This window comes from Myxocyprinus asiaticus, chromosome 39, assembly GCF_019703515.2.
Source record: "Myxocyprinus asiaticus isolate MX2 ecotype Aquarium Trade chromosome 39, UBuf_Myxa_2, whole genome shotgun sequence".
Classification (NCBI taxonomy): Eukaryota; Metazoa; Chordata; class Actinopteri; order Cypriniformes; family Catostomidae; genus Myxocyprinus; species Myxocyprinus asiaticus.
This window is the reverse complement of record NC_059382.1, coordinates 12,751,564-12,775,018: the sequence shown is the minus strand read 5'-3', so window position 1 is coordinate 12,775,018 and position 23,455 is coordinate 12,751,564. Positions and strand designations below refer to the sequence as shown.

At 38.2% G+C, this 23,455-nt stretch overlaps 1 protein-coding gene across 14 annotated transcripts in view; it reads right to left on the bottom strand.

Moving 5' to 3' along the window:
- The window catches only part of LOC127430227 (RNA-binding protein Musashi homolog 2-like), a 405,789-nt gene that overhangs the window by 31,982 nt on the left and 350,352 nt on the right, over positions 1-23,455 (bottom strand). For 6 of the 14 annotated variants that reach the window (XM_051679847.1, XM_051679846.1, XM_051679845.1 and 3 more), the window contains exon 11: positions 7,177-7,299. The exons of 3 other annotated variants lie outside the window; for them this stretch is intronic. In XM_051679847.1, coding sequence (XP_051535807.1) covers positions 7,177-7,299 — 123 coding nt within the window. The remainder of the gene's footprint in view (positions 1-7,176; positions 7,300-23,455) is intronic. 5 more of the 14 variants (XM_051679851.1, XM_051679850.1, XM_051679856.1 and 2 more) reach the window with 1 other exon arrangement.

The window sequence follows — 23,455 nt, the reverse complement described above, 5'->3', positions numbered from 1 at the left end:
TTTATCTCTTGACTCGGCAGTATTAATATAGTCAGCATTTGACTGATACTAAACAGTAATACTGATGTTTATTTAGCTATTTATTTTATTTTTACTTATTCTTTATTTTAATGGTCAGCATTTGACTGATACTAAACAGTACTGATTTTTATTTAGCAATTTATTTTATTTTTATTTATTCTTTATTTTAATGGTCAGCAATTGACTGATACTAAACAGTACTGATGTTTATTTAGCTATTTATTTTATTTTTAATTATTCTTTATTTTAATGGTCAGCAATTGACTGATACTAAACATACAGTACTGATGTTTATTAAGCTATTTATTGTATTTTTATTTATTCTTTATTTAAATGGTCAGCAATTGACTGATACTAAACATACAGTACTGATGTTTATTAAGCTATTGTATTTTTATTTATTCTTTAATTTCTCAGTGTTCATTTCTAGAATTTGTTGATAATGTATAATAATAATGTCAAATATTTCTTGATAAAAATACTTGTTTAAGAAAGCAGCCTTCTGAGTACCTTTATATCGTCATATCGGTGCAAAATTGGTGCACAATCCACATAGAAAAGGTCTGTTTTCATTCTAGCTCAAAAATTAACTATGTCGGCCACCGTATCGGTAATCGTTGAATTTTCCCTCTCTAAAATCGTTATTGGTCTCAAAAATCCCATATCGGTCGGGTTCTAGTACATATGCTTCCATTTTTAGAACAAAGACATTTTTGTTCTTGAAAGAAAAGGATGCATTAAATTGATCAAAAATACTGCCAAAATCATTAATTGCAAATTATTAATACGATTTTAAATAATTGTTTTAAGTGGCATTTATTCCATTTTTTCTTTACCCATGATGGCAAACATATACTGTGTCACCTATTCCTTACAAAAGCATTCTAAGGTGCTAATTTGGTACCTAAGAAAATTTTCTTATTATTAGAACAATTGAAAATGGTTGCGCCACCTTGCAGAAATCACAATACAGTGAGTTTTTTCCCCATTTGCTGAGGTATTGAGTTATTACAAGTTGCTTTACACTTGCAAGTCAAATTTTGGTTTAAAATTAGAAACACATTTCTACTGAAATTTTATTTACTCTTAAAGTATATTGTTTTAGAGAGATGAAGGCTATTCCATGCATTATTGTTTTGAAAAAAGAATCTCTATCCAGGATAGAGTGTGAAGTGGACAGCCAGATGCACAACAAAAAGAAAAGTAAATCACAGTCTCTAGTTTGAGACTCTGTGATTCCTCACAGGTCCTAAACTAGCAGCTTCTAAATGCCAAAGACCTGCATTGCTGCAAGAGGATTCTTGGACAAACAGAAAATTTTAAGAATACAACATTAATTTAAATAGAAATAGCCATTTGTAACATTCTAAATGTCTCTTAATTGTCTCTAAACTACATAATGTGCATTGTGACTGAAACACATTCTATTTCAGGTTTATTTTCATTCAAGTATGCCCAGGTATTTTGGCTATTAAGTTAACATACTGTACAAAACTAATATAATGCAATATCACAGCTGAGGAAATGTATCCTCTATGATACTACAGCAATTATCCAGATACGGAATGAGATTAAGCAAACTGTTATCAACTCCTACATGCCAACTGAATAAAATAAGGCAAAAAAAAAAAAAAACCTTTCACACAGTGTTTAATGAGAGATATGACTAATTCAAACACTAAAAGTGGTTGTTCTGTATATGTATCATTGTATTACAGTTGTAATAATAAAGTCTTAATTAACATTATGGTTATCTAACATATTGAGATATTATTAAGTAAATTGTAGCATTTGGCCTCTAGCGGGTGAGGCTTTTAAGACAGATAAAAATCAGAACAGTGCAGGGAAGTACAGTACAGCACAGCACTGTGAGCGAGAGTGTTACCCACTAGGACAGTTTATTTTGAACAAGAGCGGCGAACAGTTACAGAATTTAACGTTGGAGTACAATACTGAACTGATGCGGATTGATAGATGCGGAGAGCCCATCTGTGCGTGCAATGGTGCGAGGAACTGGACAGCGGGAAAAAAAATAATGTTCAGTGAACAGTCAAAAGAAGACCATAATGTATGTAATTGTAACTATATCAGATATTATTAATAAAACACTGGAACTTGTTTCATGGGCATTTTTTGCCCCCATATTTTGAATTTCGGGGATATTTTTGTTAATTTCGGTGGAAAAACTTCCCAAAAATTCAGAAATATTATGTATTTTTTTGTACTTTGTAACTGTAGTGAAAAATAACAGTAGCAAAGTTGAATTCTTCATTTTTTAATCAACTCAAGTAAAAGTACTATTATTTATTTATACTTTTAAAAAAAGTAGAAAAATGTACTCAAGTACTATAATGAGAGTAGTTGTAATTTGTTACTTTCCACCTCTGCTTTGTATGATATGTTCTTTTAAAAAGTGAGATAAACGTAGATATTAAAATGCCTATGTGTTACAATATGTGTCACTGAACTTGCCACCCATTTGTCTATAAGCCACAAATTTGCCAGTACTAAAACTAATTCAAGTCCTTTTACCCTCTTTTAGTCTTTGCAGTACTTTGTCCCACATATGACCTACTCATATAATTGTCGTTAATAACTGCTATTTCTCAACCGTACTTCATTCTGCAAGTTTCTGATATGGACGTGACTCACCAAATGCTTATCGTGATGCTCTTATTCTTAATGCTCTTTACTCCGTCTGTACACAGAAGCCGCATCTGCAGTGGCATAAATGTATTTCCACAGCAACAATTACGGGAAACAATGTATCAAGCGTGCAAATGTTATATTGATGTAAAAAATATAACTTTGAATAAGACATTGTATTTTCATTCTTAAGTGCCTACCATCTAACATTTTGGTAACTGCGGTCCATTTTTAAAGTATCCCAAAAATGCAACCCATCATTCTATGATTTTTACCCGCAAATGTGTTTTCATATTAGCAAAATTTCTATTGAAAGCGCGACCCTGGCAGCACTGCACGAGTGCTGCAGCTGCTCTAAAGGAAGAGAGAGCGAGTGTGTAGCGTGCGCATGTTCGCTTGTTTCTTACTTGATTGACAATATTTTATTTGGTTTCACATCTACCCTATTTTGTGTTCATTATGTGAGAAGTATTCTAAAATTCTAACAAACTTTTATAAAGTACTGTAACTCTATTCTGAATGGGGGCTGAATACGGTTAATTCATTTTTGTATTCTGAATACGAAATACCATTACATGTATTCTGTTACAGCCCAACCCTGCATAGAAGCACAACAAGATGACATGGTTGCTTCAGCAATTATTCATGTTACATTTTCTTTTTATGACACTATTGGTTAGGTATAGATTTAAGGTTTAGGGTAGGGAGGTCGGTTTTGTTTATTTAAAAAACCACGATAGAGTATTAACTTAAAAACCTCATCTGTTGTTATCTCACATTTGCTTTTTATGACACTATCGGTTAGGTTAAGGTTTAAAGTTTAGGTTAGGGAGGTAGGTTTTTGTTGATTTAAAAAACAAAAGAGCCCTATCCTTAAAAACATAATTCATATGGGAGGTCATTTAACTCACTTTTAGCACAACACAGTGGATATTTCACCTTGGAAGGAACCATGTAATTTTGCAAAAATACCACCATAGTAAAATAATGTTCATGAGATCAGGCTACAAATTCTTTATTGATGTGGTAAATTGTGACATTGCACAGTAAACGTAAATATCTAAACATCGCTTCATGTTGTACCTCACAAACGCCTCTGAACATCAAAAAGCAAGTTCTTCCTCATCTTGATTTGTTTGGTACACGTTCCCGCTCTGTATTTCCGCATTACTACATGTTTTTGTGTTTATCTCAAGTGTAAATTATGTAAAGTATACCGGCTCACTGAAAGCCGTACAAATATACTCTATGCACTGTGAATTTCACAATGCCAGCCTGTATTATGTCTTTATTAAGCAGACAAATATGACCACAAGCTGTTTCAGAGTCTAATGACGTCAACGGTGAGCACCGCCCGAGACATTCGTTTCTCATGTAACTCTTGTTTTAAACTCAGAGCCTGCTCCAAACAAGCCTGCCTTAATTCACCCACATTAAACAGAAATGAGATGCAGAGAGCTGTTTTTTTTTCCAGGCTAAGTTGGTTTCTTTAGCCGAGTGCTAATCAGAATCAAACACGTCTGATTGGGTGGAGAGGCATGACTGATTGGCTCACGCTCTGTCGACTGCATTGCTTCAAACCGTGCGCAGAGCCACTTTTACGCCTGTCTGCCAATTATACTGGGGTGGATAGCTGTCTGTGGAGAGCAGGTGTCAATGTAGTGAACTCAAGTGTATAAGTCAAAATATGCAGCAAATGTATGCAAGAGGGTGGAGTATGTTTGTCTGATTTGCCTGTGTAGTATTTGTGATAGACACAGCATTGTGTAGCACTGTGTGAATGTGTCGCATTGTTCCAAAGCCTGAGCTGCCTGTGTACAGTAAGTAGCATGTTAAGGCATCATAGGCACACTATGGAGCCTAAAGGTGTTCAAAGAGGTAGATACCTCTAGGATACCTTGTTTTGGCCAAACTGTCAAAGACAACATTGCATATATCCATGGAATATTAGCGGAAAAGGCAACCCTAGGATGTATTGCACTGAGTATAGTGAAAAAAAGAAATTCAAGACAGCAGGCGAAATGTTGATCAAGAAGTATCGATTATATAATAATAATAATTAAAAAAAAAATTCTAATTAAAAACTGACTATTTCCCCCAATATTTGTGTGTGTTGTGCATTGTAATACTTATTTGAGTATCACATTGTTAGTTTAGCAACATACATCAAACTCCATTGGAATCAACTGTGAGACTAAAATGCAGTGTCATTTGTGTGGCGTGCAGAGCTGCCTTTGTACAGCATTTCAAATTAGTCACTTATGAGGTCCTAGTTAGGATGCTGCCTTAAAAGTCAGTAGACTACAATGCAGCTCACTAGGTTTTGGAACAGAGCCTGTGTATACATAAATAGACACTGTCAGAACTCAGGATCTCATCACACATCCACTCTGGCCCCACTTTCTGATGGTCAATTTGACAAGGCCAACATTTCCCATTGTGCTAAAGGCCAGATGTCAGTGAGAAGGCCGAGGGCTGTTCCTCCCTGATGTTTATTTATTTAAGTATCCTTGTGTCGTACAGACAAAAGCACTATTCGGACAGCAATTGTTTCTCAGGGTGACGTCTGTAAAAGTACATTTTCATGGCTCCTCTGTGATAAATCATGGGGAACGAGTGAGACTTTTTGTCGATCACATGATTGCAGTTACGCTTGTTATATGGAAAATGTATCAATTCACAAACTGTGTCCTCTGTATTTGTGTTTAAATATGTTTGGAATTACGCTTAAGTGAAAATAAAATTTTTAAAGCATGAGAGAACCACGCAGTGGAAATTTACAGTGTAAATTTTCACATATGGAGCAAGCCAAAATTCTTGCGAAGAGCAATTAAATTAATCAAGAAACTGCAGGGACAAGACTGTTAATCAACGCAGCCAAATAAATCTGTCAATGGGGGTACGCATGTTTCGTCACCCACATCACCTCAGTTGCGCCGCTTGCGCGCTCTCTCCTAAGCACACGCGAGGAGATATAGAAGCCACACATATCAAGGACAGTAAAGATGGTTCAAATGAAATTTGAGGAGCTATGGTAAAAATGGTTCTTATGTTGTATCTATCAAAATGATGGACATCATTTGGAATTATCTGTCAGTGTTTAAAAAGTGGAGGTGGAAATTAAAACTTTTAAAAAATTAAACATTAATCCGGCAACTTTTCTGGGACTACTCGACCCGTATAAACGAGTAGTCATACAAGCCCTATGTATAAATGTATTTAGTAAACGTTTCAACATTAAAATGTGATATTACAATTTTATTATATTGCTGCCATAATAATGTACCATTTCAAAAGTTTACGTGATTTGGCTCTCGTTCCCACTTCCTGTGTTGGAGCGGTGACTTTATTTTATTATTGTGAATTATTTCAAAAATGTATTTTCCACAATCTTCCAACTTCCACAACTGTCCATTACCACCAGAGCTGTTACCACGAGCAGCGCAAACGCACGGCATTTACCAGTATTCAAAAAGGATTTCCAAAACGGCTTTTGGATTATATACTCAGAGATGTGGATTCGGACGTTAATTAAATTACCACACGACCGTGGTGTTTGTAAAAAAAAAAAACAGTAGGTAATTTGGCCGGGAATGTTCTTGCTGGAGGTGGGAGAAAAACACAGACATTTTGGATTCGGACGGCAATAAAATCACTGACTACCCCCTGTAAATGCTGGAATTACCTCATGTCCCCATGTAAAATAATTGCCGTCTGAATAGGGCTAAAGTCCGATTGATAGATTAAGCTATCCAGCATCCAGATCAATAGCCATGGCGGAATGAGGGAGCGACTGGGAACTGTTTAATGTTCAGACTCTGTGTTTTCTAGTCAGCAGTGAACAACATTTGTCCGAATGACAGAGTGAAGGAACTGATGTCCAAGAGCACTGCTGATTAAATGTGAGAACTCGAAAAATCATGAGAAATTAACAGGCTCAGTGGTGTAGTCTGTGTGTAATGGTGTTGGAGGGCAGAGGGTTTAGCAAATCAAATACTGCATCTAGGGTAAAGAACAACCCAGCTGAAAAAAACCCAGCCTAAGTGGGTTTGTTGGTCTGGTCTGTTCATTTTAAAGGGATTTTGGGGACTTTTCAGCTGGTCAAGCTGGAAGACCAGCTTAAACCAGCTAAGACCATCAAACCAGCCTAGGCTGGTTTTATTAGTTTTTTTTCTAACATGGAAATTGTTGTGCAAGTAGAAGCTTGCCCCTGTGCTCTGATCTGTTACCAGTTCCCACAACCATAATCCTGACTTTAACTAAATTAAGAAAAAAAGAAAAACTGGTCTCAGACCACCAGCTTGGGGGCAACTTCTGCTAGCACCATAAATCACATCTATAAAAGGAGGGGAAGCAGGCAAGAGCCTTGAGCCCTGTCCTTTTCCTCTAACTACAGACTAAGTGTGTATTTGTGAATGTGTGTGTGTAAGAGAGAGGACAGAGGCGGCTAGAGTTAAGAGCAGCATGGAGAGAGCAGCAGTCACACAGATCTACAGCCAGAGCGTTTACCTGGCCCTGTGCTCTGAGGGTATGCTGCATAGCCGCCTCTTCCACGGTCCCCCCTACCTGAGCCACGTGCTGCCGCCACTGCTGCTGCTGCTGCTACTGGACCATACGCTGTTGCTGGGAAGCCTGTGCGGGAACGGGGGAAGGGAGGGGTGAGGTAAAATAGAAGAGGAGAGGAGAGGAAAGAGGAAGAAAGAAAGAAAAGAGGAAATGGGGGTAGTGTAGGAATGAGAAGAGAGGAGAAGAAAAATCACAGAAAAGGAGGGAAAAGGAGAATAAAAGAGTGTAAAAGAGAATAGTGAAAGGAAGAGAGTAAAAGGAAGATACAGGACAGAAAATGGGGAGTGGTAGAGGAATGAGAGGAAAAGAGAGTAAAAAAGGAGTAGAAAAAGGTAGGAAAGGGGAGCAGTGAGGGAAAGAGAGAATAGGGGAGACAAAAGAGAGGAAAAGGAGGTAGTGACAGAATTACAGGAGAGTAAACAAGTAGAAAATGGTTAAAAGGGTAGTGAGGGAAAGAGAGAAGAGGAGAGAAATAAAACAGTATGAAAGGGTGAAAAAGAGGAGTGGTGACAGAATGAGAGGAAAGGAGTGTAAAAATAAGTAGAAACAGATGAAAGAAGAAAGAGAACAGGAGCGCAAAAAGAGTGGAAGGGGGAGTAGTGATGGAATGAGAGTAAAGCAAAGTTTAAAAAAGTAGAAAATGGTTTAAAAAGGGAGTGGTGAGGAAAGAGAGGAGAGAAAAAAGGTGTATGAAAGGGTGAAAAGGGGGAGTGATAAAGGAGAAGAGAATGGAGAAACAGGACAGGAGAGGAGAAAAGTGGAAAATGGGAGTAGTGACGAGAGGAGAGGAAATTAGAAGAGAAATTAGAAGAGGGAAGGAGAAATTACAAGAGGAAAAAAAAGAGTGGAAAGGGTAGAAAAGGGGAGTAATGCAGGGAAGAGAGGAGAGTACAGGAGAGAAAAAGTGTAGAGTACAGGAGAGAAAAAAATTGGAAAGAGGAACAGTGAAGGAGAGGAGAGAATAAAAGAGCAGAAAAGGAGAGTAGTGAAGGGAGAAGAGGATTAGAGAGGGTAAAAAGGAGAGGGAAAAAATGAGAGGAGAGGATAAATTAGAGAAAAAAAAAAGCAGGAACAAGCTACCTCTCATCATTTCCAGACTCATAAACAGACTTGCTGCAGTGTTCTTGCAGGTTTCTGCAATTGTAATGGCTGCAGTGGCCCTAATACACTCGGGGTATTTCTGCATGGGTGACCACGCTGCTCCTCAGCTTATCTGTTCAGAGCACACATCAGGATGGCCACGAGCGAGGATCAGCCTTCCGGATGTGATACTGAGCTTATACGGTCAAGTTACTATGATAAACTAATTAGATTTGTTGTCATGTGAAATGTACAAGAACTAGAATGCTCTTCTATAAGGTATTTATGTTTGAAATAAAGCACTGCAGTATAGAGAGAACTTCACAGTTATTCAACAGTCTTACATTAGCCTGAAACAAAACAGCACTTTGCAAAAGGAGAATCCTGACCTTGAATAACCATAATCACTGATGAATTCAAAGAGGAACTGTAAGCTTAATACAGTATATCAGACTATACCAATGATTTTGGATAAGCTTTGACATTAGTTTCATATGAAAAGTATAGTCGGTGAAACCTTATTTAAGACCTGTTTATGTAATGCACTGAAAAAACAGTATATTCTAAGGCATTCATAATGTCTTTAAATACACCTTATAATCAGTGTGTGGTACGTGAATATGTTTTAATACATTATATTACTTACCTACTGTATATTTTAGACCACAATGCTCATGATCAACACCCAGTTTCACGTGCTATCGTGTTATATAATACATTATACTCTCAAAGGGTCCAACCAAGAATAGGTAAGTGTTATAATTTATTTTGACTGTGGCTACAATTAATTATGAAAAGATATAATGCATTACAGTGTCTTTTATAAGCTTCTCTACAGTAAATACCCTGGTCAAATACTGTATATACTTGCTTCACGTTAATTGTAAAAAAAAAAAAAAAAACTTTGGCATTTCGTCATTCCCAAAAAAGAATTTAATTTGAAAAGTGACAATTTGAGTAAATTCTCTGATGAAGAGACACAAATTAAAGTAGTTTTGGGAGCAACTGTATGCAATGCAAATATTTTTGTAATGTCAATGTGACTGTAGTAAATTGTTTTTCTACATTGACTGTGTTTGGATGTCCATGCTTTACATGGTGTGTAACATTCAATAATGTTGCAATCCAGTGTACATTGTCCATTTGCCTGTCTGTATTTGTATCCATATTTTTAGTTTTATTTGTCTTTAGCATCAAAAGACAAGATCCTCTGACATTCATTCATCAAACCAATGAGAATTATATTCGAGCAGCCCCACTTTCCATAACACCTCACAAATTCACTCTACAACATGAGCTGAAAAGAAACACGAGACCAGAGGCAAGTTGGAAACTGCAACTTGACTTCCAAAAAGGCAGAGAAATCCACCACGAGCCAGAAAGATGATCCACTGCAACACTATAGGGTTAAATCCAACCATGACCGGCATCGGCAGCATAAAAGCGATATGGAAATGGCTCCATGCTCCCAACACTTTGTAGTCCACTTAAGTCACTTATCTCTGTGCTGCCGCTCATGTTTGGGCGGGAGAATGAGGGAGCGAGACAGAGACGGAGAGTCGTAAAGCCGAGCTGGTGAATCGTTCTCCGTCGCCAACCGTGGCGGTTTATGCCGCGCAACTCAATCAGCAGGATAATTTGGTCTCCAGGCAGTGTGAAGCAATGCTCCAGCCACGTCAGGCCCCGGGTGTTGCACAGGGGCCGTGATTTGTGAGCAGGGCTGGATGAAAGTGTCTCCATCGCCTCTCTGGTTTAGTGGCTCTTTATGCTGTTATTACGAGATTAGGCATCAGGGATTAATTGCTCGCTTCCAAGTGCCCTTTAATTCACTTTAAGTGTTCGTTACATGGGGGAAGGAAACAGGTATGGTGCAGCAGCGGGGGAGAGGATGCAATATATGCGTGCAAAAGAAAGTAAACAGATTTCAGGTATACTGTATATACTATAGACTGTTAAGCCAAGATTCATGTTCACAAAAAACTGTCTTAATGGATTTATGCATGGCTGCCTTCTGGTAACACAATGGCTCTGTTCTAAAGACTAGTGAGCTGCCTTGCTGTCTGCTGCCTACAAAGGGAGCTGCCTTCTAAGTGGCCATTTAAATGTTAATGCATTCTTGCGCTAACAACGCAAGACACAGCACAAAAAAATTACAGAACACAGGTGTCTGGAGTCACATTTTTTTTTTTTTTTTTTACAAAAGTAAAGTTCTTGTTAACTTGATACAGAGTAAAAAAAAACGACATTCCTGCTTCAGATGTTGAAAAAAAAAACAGCGAGACGTCATTGCAAGGGTCAGAGATGTCCGTGTAGCGCATGTTTACATAAAAAAACAAACAAACAAAACAATACAAAAACAGCATGGATGGGCAGCTATCTAACCAACTGATTTCAAATGAGTTTGACGTTTGCATACTTCGTCCGGCATCTTGTATGTATATGTGATGCTCCCTTAAATAATGAGACCCGAGCGTTACTGCTATGTGCATTTTCCATTTCCTTTTTTGATTTGTAAGTAGTAGCACCTAATAAAATAAAATAAAAATCTAGAGCAAATAGTTTACCTAAAAATGTATGTCCACATATGTGGACAGCAGTACTAAGTTGTGAAATTTTAAATAATATCAAGCTAGAGAAAGTCAGATTTTTTTTATCAAATTGTTAATAATGTTTCCAGGAATGCTGGTAATTCACGTTTTTGAGATGTTATAGACATTACAACACCACGACCTTGGCTAAGACTCTGAAGTTGATGGTCTTACTCTCCAGCTCACTAAAAACATCTGTCCATCTATCAGACATGGTCGTCTTGTTCATGTTCCACTCAGTGATGCGACGAGTGACAATGTTTTTCGCGCAAGCCCACTCATCAAAGAGTGTGGTTTCGTCAATAAAACTGAGAGCGGGGATTCTAGAGTAGAAGTGTTTAAGGCTGCTCTGAATGTCTGTCCACTCTGGGTTGTCTCTCAGTAGGGCCCACTCAAGTTTTTCTGTGTTCTCCAATGAGTGGCTCCAATTTTGGAGGTAATCCACCGATGCTGAATAAAAGTTTCTCATTGCACAAAAAAAAAAAAAATCATCTGCTCGCATGTCACCAGCTTCAACCAGGGCATCCAACTGCTTTTTAATGTCAGAGGGTATGAATGATTCCTCCAGCCTGGCCTGCAAGACTGAATGTGCAAAGCTACTTCTGTGGCTGATATGTGGTCTTTCTGTACTATCTCCAGTACACGGTTAAAAGTGTCTGTTGCTTGAGTGCGAAGCCAATCCAAAGTTTAGTGCAAGGATTGCTAAAATGTCTCTTAGAAACTGGGCATTTTTCTTGGGAAAGAAAGTATGCACGCAGACCATTGAAAATGTGTAGTATTCTTTCAAGAGCTGGACCAAGAGAGAGGAAACGTGTTTTGCCATGCTCCTTTTTACTACTGTTTTCCAGATAAATGTGCTAGATGGATGTCTTGGACCATTGCAACGAGTCCAGCTTTTCTTTCGGCATCTCGCACAGGAGTGCCACGTTTTTTTAGATGCTGTTTCAGAAAAAAAAAAAAAAGGATGTCAACTTTTAACAGCTTGCCTTTAGACACTTGCATTCTGTTCTATTTGTTGCAGCATGTTTTCGCCATAATTAAGCATACCTTTTGACCAGTGGCGGGCCGTGCATTAAAAGTCTAGGCCTTCAGTGTGATTCATGCCATTAAGAAAACACAGTTTCACAATGAATAAGACACCCTATGCCTTTGAGTATCATACATTATGTAGCAACTAACTAATAATACCAATTGAAATTTTAAAAATATGTCCACGCATGAAAGCCAGAACTTGAAACAACACTTAATGCTCAAGCAAGCCTAATTTTCTCCCGAACAGACATTCAAAAATCATAATTTTTCATATGAATCTACCAAGGAGGTCTGTAATACCTGGAAAAATCTATCTAATAATATTTGTAATTTAAATGTTGCTTGCAATAAATTTCGTTTCCTCAGGGTACACGGTTATGCTGCGTTCCATTCAAGTTGGATGTGGCATATTCCTACTTGATATCTCCGACCATAAATACATTCCATTCCCCGATATTTGGAAGATGACGTTTAAGGAAACAAATCTGCAATGCTCCCATTAGCCTTGCAGGGGTTTGACTCTAATTAGAGATGTCTCCTAGCAACCCAACTGATAAACAGTGCTGCAGCACTAGCATTTGTGCTACAGTTGTATGATTATCCAAAGAGATTATAATGTTATATATACCTGTTTCTGCAGGCGTTTGTTAAACAAGCTTTAATATCATGTAATGTGTAAACGAACTCATTTACCGATATTACTTAATAAAGTGAATGTTTATCACTTACTTTGTATATCTCCCTGAGTGTCGACATGTTTGTGTGACATCATGCCCTTGCATCTCGGCGAAATCGCAGTTGAGAATTTCTGCACGAGCCTACAAGTAGTAATTCTGACTTCAAGATGCATTCCATTGCACTTTTCCTAGTAGGAATTTGTAAAATCTGACTTTCCGAGTTGAATGGAACGCAGCACTACTTTTCAAAACTGACACTGAATGCTCAAGTAGCCTAATTTACACTTAGAAAACTCCTGATGTTGCTATAACAATGCAAATAGCGCTTACCAATTTACTTGAAGTGAAAATCAGTCCTCCTTTCCTGATTAATAAATTAAGCAATCACACGGTCATGCAGAACATCTTGTGTTTTTAAATCCATAAGGATCTCCTTCTCAATGGCGATAACAGCAGTGATGACAGCCGACTCGTCAGCAAGATCTCGTGCTCTTTGCTTTCAAATTGGATCACTTAAAGTGTGATTGCATCACTCAAGGCCAGCTAGAAGACCTCGACTGGGACATATCCTAAAGATCACACCCACCAAGAACAAATATGGCTGATGAATCTGACAATCTGACTTTAGTTTCTCATTAATTTGCACTGTTGAGGGATTCTGTAGAAATTCTGAAGGCCTAACGGGGTAGAGCTCAAATTCACGCGCTGCTTTGGGCATGTGATTTATGAAACAGTTGTCACACTTTGCTTGTAAGCATCAAGGAATAAATTCTGACTGGAAAAACTTTTCGTTTTTCTCTATTTGTTTGTAGATTAATTAAGAGTGGAAAGCAATTAAAAATACATAGGCAAAAAGGTGATTGAGAATGAAAGGATGAAAAATATTTATTTATTTGGCATGTTAGGCCATCATAGAAGGCTTTGTTAGCCCTGAGAATTCGCCACCGCTTTTGACAGCATTTTTTGGGAGTGAAACTACAGTATGATACCTTAAAATTATGCCTCTGTATGCAGCTCATAGGTTTTGGAACAAATAAAATGAGTATGTGGCTATCACTGGCACTACAGTGCATGGCGAGAACATGTCTTTGGTATTTGTGTGTGTTTGAAAAAGAGAGCAAGAACGCAAGTGTGTCTGTGTTGGTGTACCCACATGTGTGTGCCAAAGAGACAGAGAACCACTCAGCTTGCTCAAATCTGCAGTGTTCAAACATCATAATTAAATATGATCATTTTAGTGAACAATGAAGGACATCCACTCAAACGCTTCGTCAAAGTCATTATTATAATATAAATATAATTATAGAGCAGCTCTCTAATTAAAACACACATCTTTGGCTGCAGTGGTCCGTTCATGATTGAAAGCCAATAGACAATAAGTGGGTGACACTGGCAGATGGTTAGGTTCACACAGAAGGATGGATGGTAATTAGCCCCGTCTCATATGGGTTCCGTCCTATTCTTCAGCACAGACGCCCTCCAAACCCTCATATTAGTGGCCTTAATAACCTTTCATGTGCTGCTAATGCCTAATCAAAAAGGAGTCTTTAGGACAAGATTAGCTGTAGAATTGTACAATGGGACCGAGTGCTTAACATCGAGATATATTTCAGCTAACACATCAGTACTGCACAGGTGTCGACAGCTCCCAGTCGAAGTGTGCCGCTGTCGCCTTTAACAGTGTCTGTTTTCGCAGCTTTATTAGCAATATGCCGAAATACTGGATATGTTGCATGTAACAGACAACCTGAAAAATCATGATGCAAAATGCAACGACAGTAATGCATGTGCGAAAATTTGTGGAGAAGAGTATGAGCTTATAAAGAGTGTTGGGGGTAATGTGTTACAATTAACAAGTGTTGTGTTATCAAATTACTTTTTGGAAGCAACGTTACTTTTTGAGTTTACACCATAATAAAAGTTTCTATTACAAATAAGTGATGCATGTTGCCTTTCTATTTATTTATTGACAAATACAATTGAAAACCTCTACTTTTCCTATTAAAAAGTAACAGAGCCCTACACAGTGCATGTGACATTGCACCTATATTGCAAGTGAGAAAACTGATGTGACAAAATTAGGTTTCTCGATTTATCATAGACTAAGCAGCCTTCACTGCAAGTGTCGCAACATCTACAGTGCATCCAGAAAGTATTCACAGCGCTTCACTTTTTCCACATTTTGTTATGTTACAACCTTATTCCAAAATGGATTAAATTCATTATTTTCCTCAAAATTCTACAAACAATACCCCATAATGACAACGTGAAAGAAGTTCGTTTGAAATCTTTGCAAATTTATTAAAAATAAAAACGAAAAAAAAATCACATGTACATAAGTATTCACAGCCTTTGCTCAATACTTTGTTGAAGCACCTTTGGCACCAATTACAGCCTCAAGTCTTTTTGAGTATGATGCTACAAGCTTGGCACACCTATTTTTGGGCAGTTTCTCCCATTCTTCTTTGCAGGACCTCTCAAGCTCCATCAAGTTGGATGGGGAGGGTCGGTGCACAGCCATTTTCAGATCTCTCCAGAGATGTTCAATCAGGTTCAAGTCTGGGCTCTGGCTGGGCCTCTCAAGGACATTCACAGAGTTGTCCCGGAGCCACTCCTTTGTTATCTTGGCTGTGTGCTTAGGGTCGTTGTCCTGTTGGAAGATGAACCTTCACACCAGTCTGAGGTCCAGAGCGCTCTGGAGCAGGTTTTCATCAAGGATGTCTCTGTACATTGCTGCATTCATCTTTCCCTTGATCCTGACTAGTCTCCCAGTTCCTGCTGCTGCAAAACATCCCCACAGCATGATGCTGCCACCACCATGCTTCACTGTAGGGATGGTATTGGCCAGGTGATGAGCGGTGCCTGGTTTCCTCCAGACATGACACTTGCCATTCAGGCCAAAGAGTTCAATCTTTGTTTCTCATGGTTTGAGAGTCCTTCAGGTGCCTTTTGGCAAACTCCAGGCAGGCTGTCATGTGCCTTTTACTGAGGAGTGGCTTCCGTCTGGCCACTCTACCGTACAGGCCTGATTGATGGAGTGCTGCAGAGATGGTTGTTCTTCTGGAAGGTTCTCTTCTCTCCACAGAGGAATGCTGGAGCTCTGTCAGAGTGACCATCAGGTTCTTGGTCACCTCCCTGACTAAGACCCTTCTCCCCCGATCGCTCAGTTTGGCCAGGCGGCCAGCTCTAGGAAGAGTCCTGGTGGTTCCAAACTTCTTCCATTTACGGATGATGGAGGCCACTGTGCTCATTGGGACCTTCAATGCTGCAGAAATTTTTCTGTACCCTTCCCCAGATCTGTGCCTCGATACAATCCTGTCTCGGAGGTCTACAGACAATTCCTTGGACTTCATGGCTTGGTTTGTGCTCTGACATGCACTGTTAACTGTGGGACCTTATATAGACAGGTGTGTGCCTTTCCAAATCATGTCCAATCAACTGAATTTACCACAGGTGGACTCCAATCAAGTTGTAGAAACATCTCAAGGATGATCAGTGGAAACAGGATGCACCTGAGCTCAATTTTGAGTGTCATGGCAAAGGCTGTGAATACTTATGTATTCGTTTTTTATTTTTAATAAATTTGCAAAGATTTTAAACAAACTTCTTTCACATTGTCATTATGGGGTAATGTTTGTAGAATTTTGAGGAAAATAATGAATTGAATCCATTTTGGAATAAGGCTGTAACATAACAAAATGTGGAAAAAGTGAAGCACTGTGAATACTTTCCGGATGCACTGTATACAAAGATTCAGTCATACATGCAAACTATGTTGGAGGGACAAACATTGGTCCACAGCATAAAAATAATGCTTAAAAATAAAATAGCAAGTCAACACAGCACTAACGATTGAGAAGAGAAACAGCTAACCAGCGCATTAGAGGACATTCATATAGGATGCGTTCTTGTTCCAAAATGCAGTTATGATATGCATTTTTAAAAGTGTACCTGTGCAGTATGTTTACACAGACAAACAATTAAAAAGAACACAAGGTTGTGACCTGTGTGAATGGCCCCTTACACTCCATAAAAACTGATCATATAATGTAATTAGTTACTTTGTAAGAGTGATTCAGTAATGTAATGCGTTTCTTTTAAAATTCACATTTCCTAACAATGCCTAAACAAACGTAAAACAAGAATTAAACAGACAGCACTGACACTCTACATCCACAGCTTTTTTTCTGTCTGCTCTGTGAGGCTGCATTTCACTCTTTGCAAATATTAGTTTTAGTCCCACTTATCAGCCTCTTCAGAACAAAACCAACTCTTGACAAGAGTAAACATCTCTCAGACAATGGTAAACACGCACCCTGCTGGGTCTTGTCAATACCGGCTCTAATCGTGGCTCTGCTGAACTCTGAAGGAGTACCTCTCAACCCCAAAACCATTTGTTCTTTTTTGGTATCATACACGGATACCTTTGTGCTAGATGTAAAAAGTTCTGAATAGAAAAAATAGAGAATTACTTTGTAGATCTTGCTGGCTCTCTGTTTTTGAAGGGGGTCGGTAGGAGCTAGAGGGGGCATTGGGAGGAGGGATGAGGTTGTGTGGGGGGGGCAGTGTTATCCCCCAGGAACAGCTTGGCAGAATCAAATCAATTTCATGGCCTCTCTATTACTGAGGACATAATGCCAATATTTAGCTTTCCACTTTTCCTCATTTTTCCAGCCTGTTTGCTCTGTCAGTGGCCGTGCTCGGCTGGGCCGGACTGGCCTGGAGGAGGGACAAGGACATATCTGTTCCACCCTGGAGCCCTGGAAAGATGTAGTCCTCACTCATCCCCTGTCACTCTCTCTCCCACGCTATTTCCTCCTGCTGTCTCCTCTCACCCCACACTTTTTTCTTTTTTTACAGCCTTCTAAAAGACCCTATGAAATCATAATTGGAGTTTGGGGGCATTTAGCCCATGTCAATTACTGGTACTTTTTTATGTACACTTTTGATGTGGACATAAAAGTTGACAAATTTACCCTTTAGTAGTTATACACAAAAATGTATAGTCTTTCTCTTCAGAGAAAACAGACCAAAAATATTATCTAAAATAACTAAAACAAGAAAAAATTACCTACAGTAAGAAACTAAATTGTGTAAGTTAATAAGACTTGTCAGAAAAAATATATCTCAAATTAAGTAGATTTTTCTTACACCATTGGCAAATGTTTTTTTATTGTTGTATGCAGACATCAAAAAAATGCATTTACAGAGGTTTATGCTAAAAACAAAAGTAGAAAAAAAAAAAGTCTTATTATCTTACTCAATTTTGTTTCTCAAGCAAATGTATTTTGTTTTAGGATTGTATAGATATTTAACTGGAAAACAGGACAAAAATACTGATAAATAAATATATTCAGTATATGTTCCAACCAATATTCCTGTTTCAATATGAAATATGTCAACACAGGAAAGAAACTGCACTTGTCAAGCCATTTCATGAGGTCTTAAAATCTTCAGTGCATTTTATAAATGTGCAAATTTTATGATCACTAATGCCTATGTGTTTCTGCCAACAATCCTCTGGAGATACTCTAGTTTGGACTGCTCACCGCCTGTTTTCTTGAGTCATAAAGGCATTAAATAATTAGACATGGTCGATCATGATTTTAAGTCATAATGGCCATTAAATTAGATTAGTGGGGCTGCTAACATTAAAACAGAAATGGCAATACATCTGATGAATTTTTAGATTGAATGTATCAGAACATAATTTAAACCATTGATGAAAATGAATCAAAGAACAGGAACCGTTTTCTTGCTATTCAACTACACTCAAAAAGCGCTATTAGCTGATGTAGTCATTATAAAAGACATTAAGAGGGGAATGAATTAGAAATGCAAGCACTAAAATGAGCGTCTTAGAAAGAGGGCAGATAAAAGAAAAGAGCAAGAACACAATCTCAACATCCATCTTTTCATCCGGCAAACGAAAGGTGAGTCATGCTACTTTAGCAGAAGCCCTTGACTTGTATTTCTTTCAGAAGGGATTTTCTGTAGAGCCATCAAAGACTGCCGGGAGCCTGGGCAATGAGGCTTCCAAATGCACAAGTCGGAGAGACATTCGCCAGCAGAGAACTCCGAATTACGCCCAACTGCTCATATCTTCGGCTAATGAGGGTGCTGATGGTGAAGGAAACACGGGACGTGTCACTGCTCCGCTCCTCACAGCTCTGGCATCTGTGGCTTCAGGAATTACAGGTGTGAGAATCATGGGTCGACGCTGGCTGTAGGGATTCGGACACTTGTGGTGGAGGGGGTGTGAATTCAGCTGTGATTATTTAGCTGTAAGGTATGCACACTGGAGGGCAGCGTTTACCACATTCAATGATGGTTATTGAGCAATTTCATTCATGTCAGCCGATTTATGGGTGCAGAAACGAATGCTGCTTCGCTCGCAGCAGGGGTGAAAAAATATAGATGCAGATAATGGCCAATGATTTGACAGTAAAAAAGTGTGAGTTCCTGTTAAAACCAGGACTATTAAGTAGAAAAGCATCACTGTTACTGTTGCTCATACTTAAGGTTAGGGATTAGAACAAACCCATGACCCCAAGTATTAAGGCCGAAAATACTTCTACGGAAGAACGCAGACACTTCTAGCTATGCAGGCTCGATAACGTGCTGTTGCTTTCCAAAATGTGTCAGACCGCAATTCATAACACAACACAAGTACGCATTGCAGTCTCAATGTTGCTGCAAGGGGCGCTATAGTGGAGATTAGTATAAACTCCCTGCTTTTACTGTGAGCTTTCTCTTTCAAGCCAACTACTGTAATGGCGGAGAAACAGTTTGAAGAGAATATTGCAAAGCAAGTAAGTTAAATTAAATATATTTACAGTACATGAATAGTAACAAATCCAGTTTAATGGCATAGACTTTTGAATGTAACTCTTGCCCCTTGAGTACTGAGGTTTGTTACCACTACAGTAATGCAAAAACATGTTAAACATGACTGCACATTGGGTAATTGCGTAATGTATGTTTCTGGCCTTAAACATCAGCACATAACTCATGCATGTTTCTGCTATAGACATGATACCTTATGATGCCTCAAATTGTGTGGCTTGTTGAGGAAAGGAGTGCTATAACTTGTCTAAGTGTTCAAACTTATTTCACGATTTTTGGCTGGTGGATAATAAAACAGGCAGGAGTTATATAAGTATTTGAACACTTTCTGAATGGCAACTGTTAGTGGGACTTGTGCAAAGTGTCCAAAATATTTGGACCCTTAAGACAAAATATCCAACAAAGTGGCATTTTAAAACAAAAAGTTAGCACAAGCACACTTTTCTAGCAAAACTATTCACAAAATGAAGCTTTGTTAGGTTTTAAATGACACTTCATTAGATTTACTGTTCCAAACGAAGACAAAAGTATTTCAACACTTTCTGATTGGCAACTGTTAGTGGAACATGTGCAAAGTCAATGTCCTGAACTACACCTGTTGTTACTCTGCGTGGACACCTGTGTGAACTTGAGGGGAACGGATTTGCAGATGCCACTTGATTTGAGGAAAAGAAAGGAGTGCTATTGCTTGTCTAAGAGACCAAATTTATTTCACGATTTTTGGATGGTGGATAATAAAACTTGGCTGGTGGATAGTCAAATATTGAAGGAGGGACCTGAGTTATATCTATAAACCAGAATATAATATAGACTTAAGGGTGGTCTTTTGACCAGTAAGCACGAAGGAACCACATAGAACACCCTATCCATTACTCCATAGCAACACTATAAAACCACTCTGAACATCTGCAACACCCTAGCAACCACCCAAAACATCCTTGCATAGAGTTTTGCAGGGAAAATTGGCACTCGCATTTTCTACAGAAAATATAAAAATCTATATTTTTCTAGTTAAAAGTTTTTTTTTATTTATTATTATTGTTATTATGAAATTACTAATAATAAACAAGTTATTCCCCAATTTGTGGTGCCAAATCTTTAGTAAGATGCTTCAAACTGCATTTGAATCACAATTCACAAGCACAAATGTCTAATACAGAGGAAACAGAGCTCGGATAATGTCACACATGTCTTCATAAATATTTCCCTTGACCAAAAAAAGGCAATCTTCGATTACCTTTGTAACCATCTTCAGAATTGTGATCAAAGGTTAAATACCCAAGCAATACTTTTATTGATCTTAAACATACATTAAAGGGAAAAATATTAGAATGTATGAACGGCCACAGGGAGCATCACATACAATGTGTGAAGTGGTGTCTGACTAATAGTGCATCTTATAGAGCAATTTCTGAAGGCAGAAAGCATGACCAGATTTCTCTAGTGCATCCATCATCTCAGGCCTGTATAAAACAGGCCAGGAGGGCTTTTGGTAGAGTGCCACAATAACAGCCACGTGGCAGGGTACTAAGGCTGGAAAATATAACAAACATCCAAGCTATATTTGCAATGATTTTGCTGCTGATATAGCATTAAGCAACACTGTGAATATCTATGTAATAATATATTATTTAAATGTGCTTTCATTGGGCCAATCAGTTTCATAAAGAGCATTAAGAGTTCAATTCATTGCCGTGAATGATTTCAAACTGTCTATTTCAATTATCTGATTCCAAATTCTGCGAGGTATTTTTCAAATATTAATATGATTTAGTAAAAATATATGAATTTATATGTGTATTACAGTACATGTATATATTGTATGTATAAAACGATGTATTGTAATATTGGTGCATATAAATAAAAATGACTAAATACCATTCTTCCTTCAATACCAACATCATGACTTGATTGAACTAGATTTTTACTGTAGTTGTTATATTAAACATGTTGTTATTTAAAACCTTACTTAAAATTGTAATATTGTTATTTTGAAGCAAACATTTTAAATCTAGCTACAGTGGATGTTTGGTTGATATTATTTTTCCTCTGATTTAAAAAAAATAAAATTCTTTGTAAGCAATTTTAAAGCAAATACATATTGTATATATATATACAATATATATATATACCGTACACATACACATAGATACATTTTTTTTTATTTTTTTTAGCTATACCACCCACCCCTACTGGGTACTACATACAACAAAAGTTGTGAAACAAAACCACATTAAATTGGCAAAGGATAGAACAAGAGCTAAGCGTATATAAACCTTGCGCAAGTCATGTCAAATTCAGCACTTTAAAACTCAGCTAGTTATCTAACCTCTGCATACGACAGTCATCTCAACTGGTTTACGTTTTGAATTATTTACATATCATGCCTAATCCACACAAAGCAAAGTGCTCAGAGTGGGAGGATGGGGATGGATGTGTTAGGGGAAGACATATTAAACTGTACCCAGGGGAAAAGCAACTGGGCTGGGGATTCAGTTCAAGCAGACGGCATCTCCTTAAGAGTGCTTTATGTACAGCAATAAAACCTACAACCACTCGATAAAGAGACATTTTTCAAAGTGGTAATGAGCAGAAAAGAAAAATGTCAGTTCTGGTGCCAAAAAATAAATAAAAAAAAGAATACAAGAATAGCCTAACACTGTGGCATAAATATTACTGGTAGGCTTTAGCTTAGGAAAAGTAAGCTCTTACCAAAGAATACAACAAGGAATGCAGAGGTTAAGTTACCACCTGTGAATGTCGCACTGATGTACAGTGGTTCCAAAAAGTATTGGGACACTTAAGACAAAATATCCAACAAAGTGGCATTTTAAAACAAAAAGATAGCACAAGCACACTTTTCTTGAAAACTATTCACAAAATTAAGTTTTGTTAGGTTTTAAATGACGCTTCATTAGATTTACTGTTCCAAACAAAGACAAAAGTATTTCAACACTTTCTGATTGGCTGAACTGTTATTGGAACATGTGCAAAGTCAATGTCCTGAACTACACCTGTTGTTACTCCGCTTGGACACCTGAGTGAAATTGAGGGGAATGGACTTTATACATTCACTAACATAACATTGGGGACAATTGATTAAAAGTAATTGAAAAAAACAGCTGAGAAACGTAAAATCAGTTCTAAGAAAAGGTCATCCTTTATTTGCAGATGCCACTTGGTTTGATAATTGGATTGTAATGCAATGACATAAGTGTTGCTTAAGTCTCCAAATACTTTTTGTAGTTACTGTATGTCCAGAGAGAGTAATATAATATAATATAATATAATATAATATAATATAATATAATCAAACAGGGTCTTTAATCAAGATCCAAAGTTCAAACTCCAGATGAGGAGGAAGACCAAGAGGTTTTATGGGATACAACATATGGGGCGCCTGAGGTTGTCGGTCTAACAATTGTGAACTTTGCCGCATTTCTGAAGATCAGGGCATCAGAAGGTTGAAAGATCCGGGTCTGGCCGATCTGCTAATGTCAGAACCTGCCTAGACATCAGCGAGACTTCATACGGCTCCCCCGCGGCTTCCTGGCCCCCTGGATCCAGGTCCATTCACTGCCATCAGCATGAGCACATATAATGAGACCGCAGCCCAGGGACAGGTCTCCTCCACTGGCAGCCTGATGCCCTACTTTGCAGTCTGCCGCCTCCTTGATGAGGGCAATTACCAGGCAGACAAATACTATGTCCCTGGCAGAGGGGCACAGGGATTAACCCAGGGGGTCAGACAAAGTCACCACTCATCAGGCCAGATTTTTAAGCACATCTGAGGGCAATGGGCTCCTCAATGTGGACTATGAAAGAAGGGGCAGATGTGTAGTTAGCACGACAAGCAGAAATGGCAGGGGGCTGATGCTAATGTAATTGTGTATTACTGTAATGTAACTAGTAGTATGCATTTTCAAGGCCTTGATATTGTGACCATTTTGGGCCATAAAAAAAGGTAATATCACACCGGATTTGCATTTACTGTAGCAT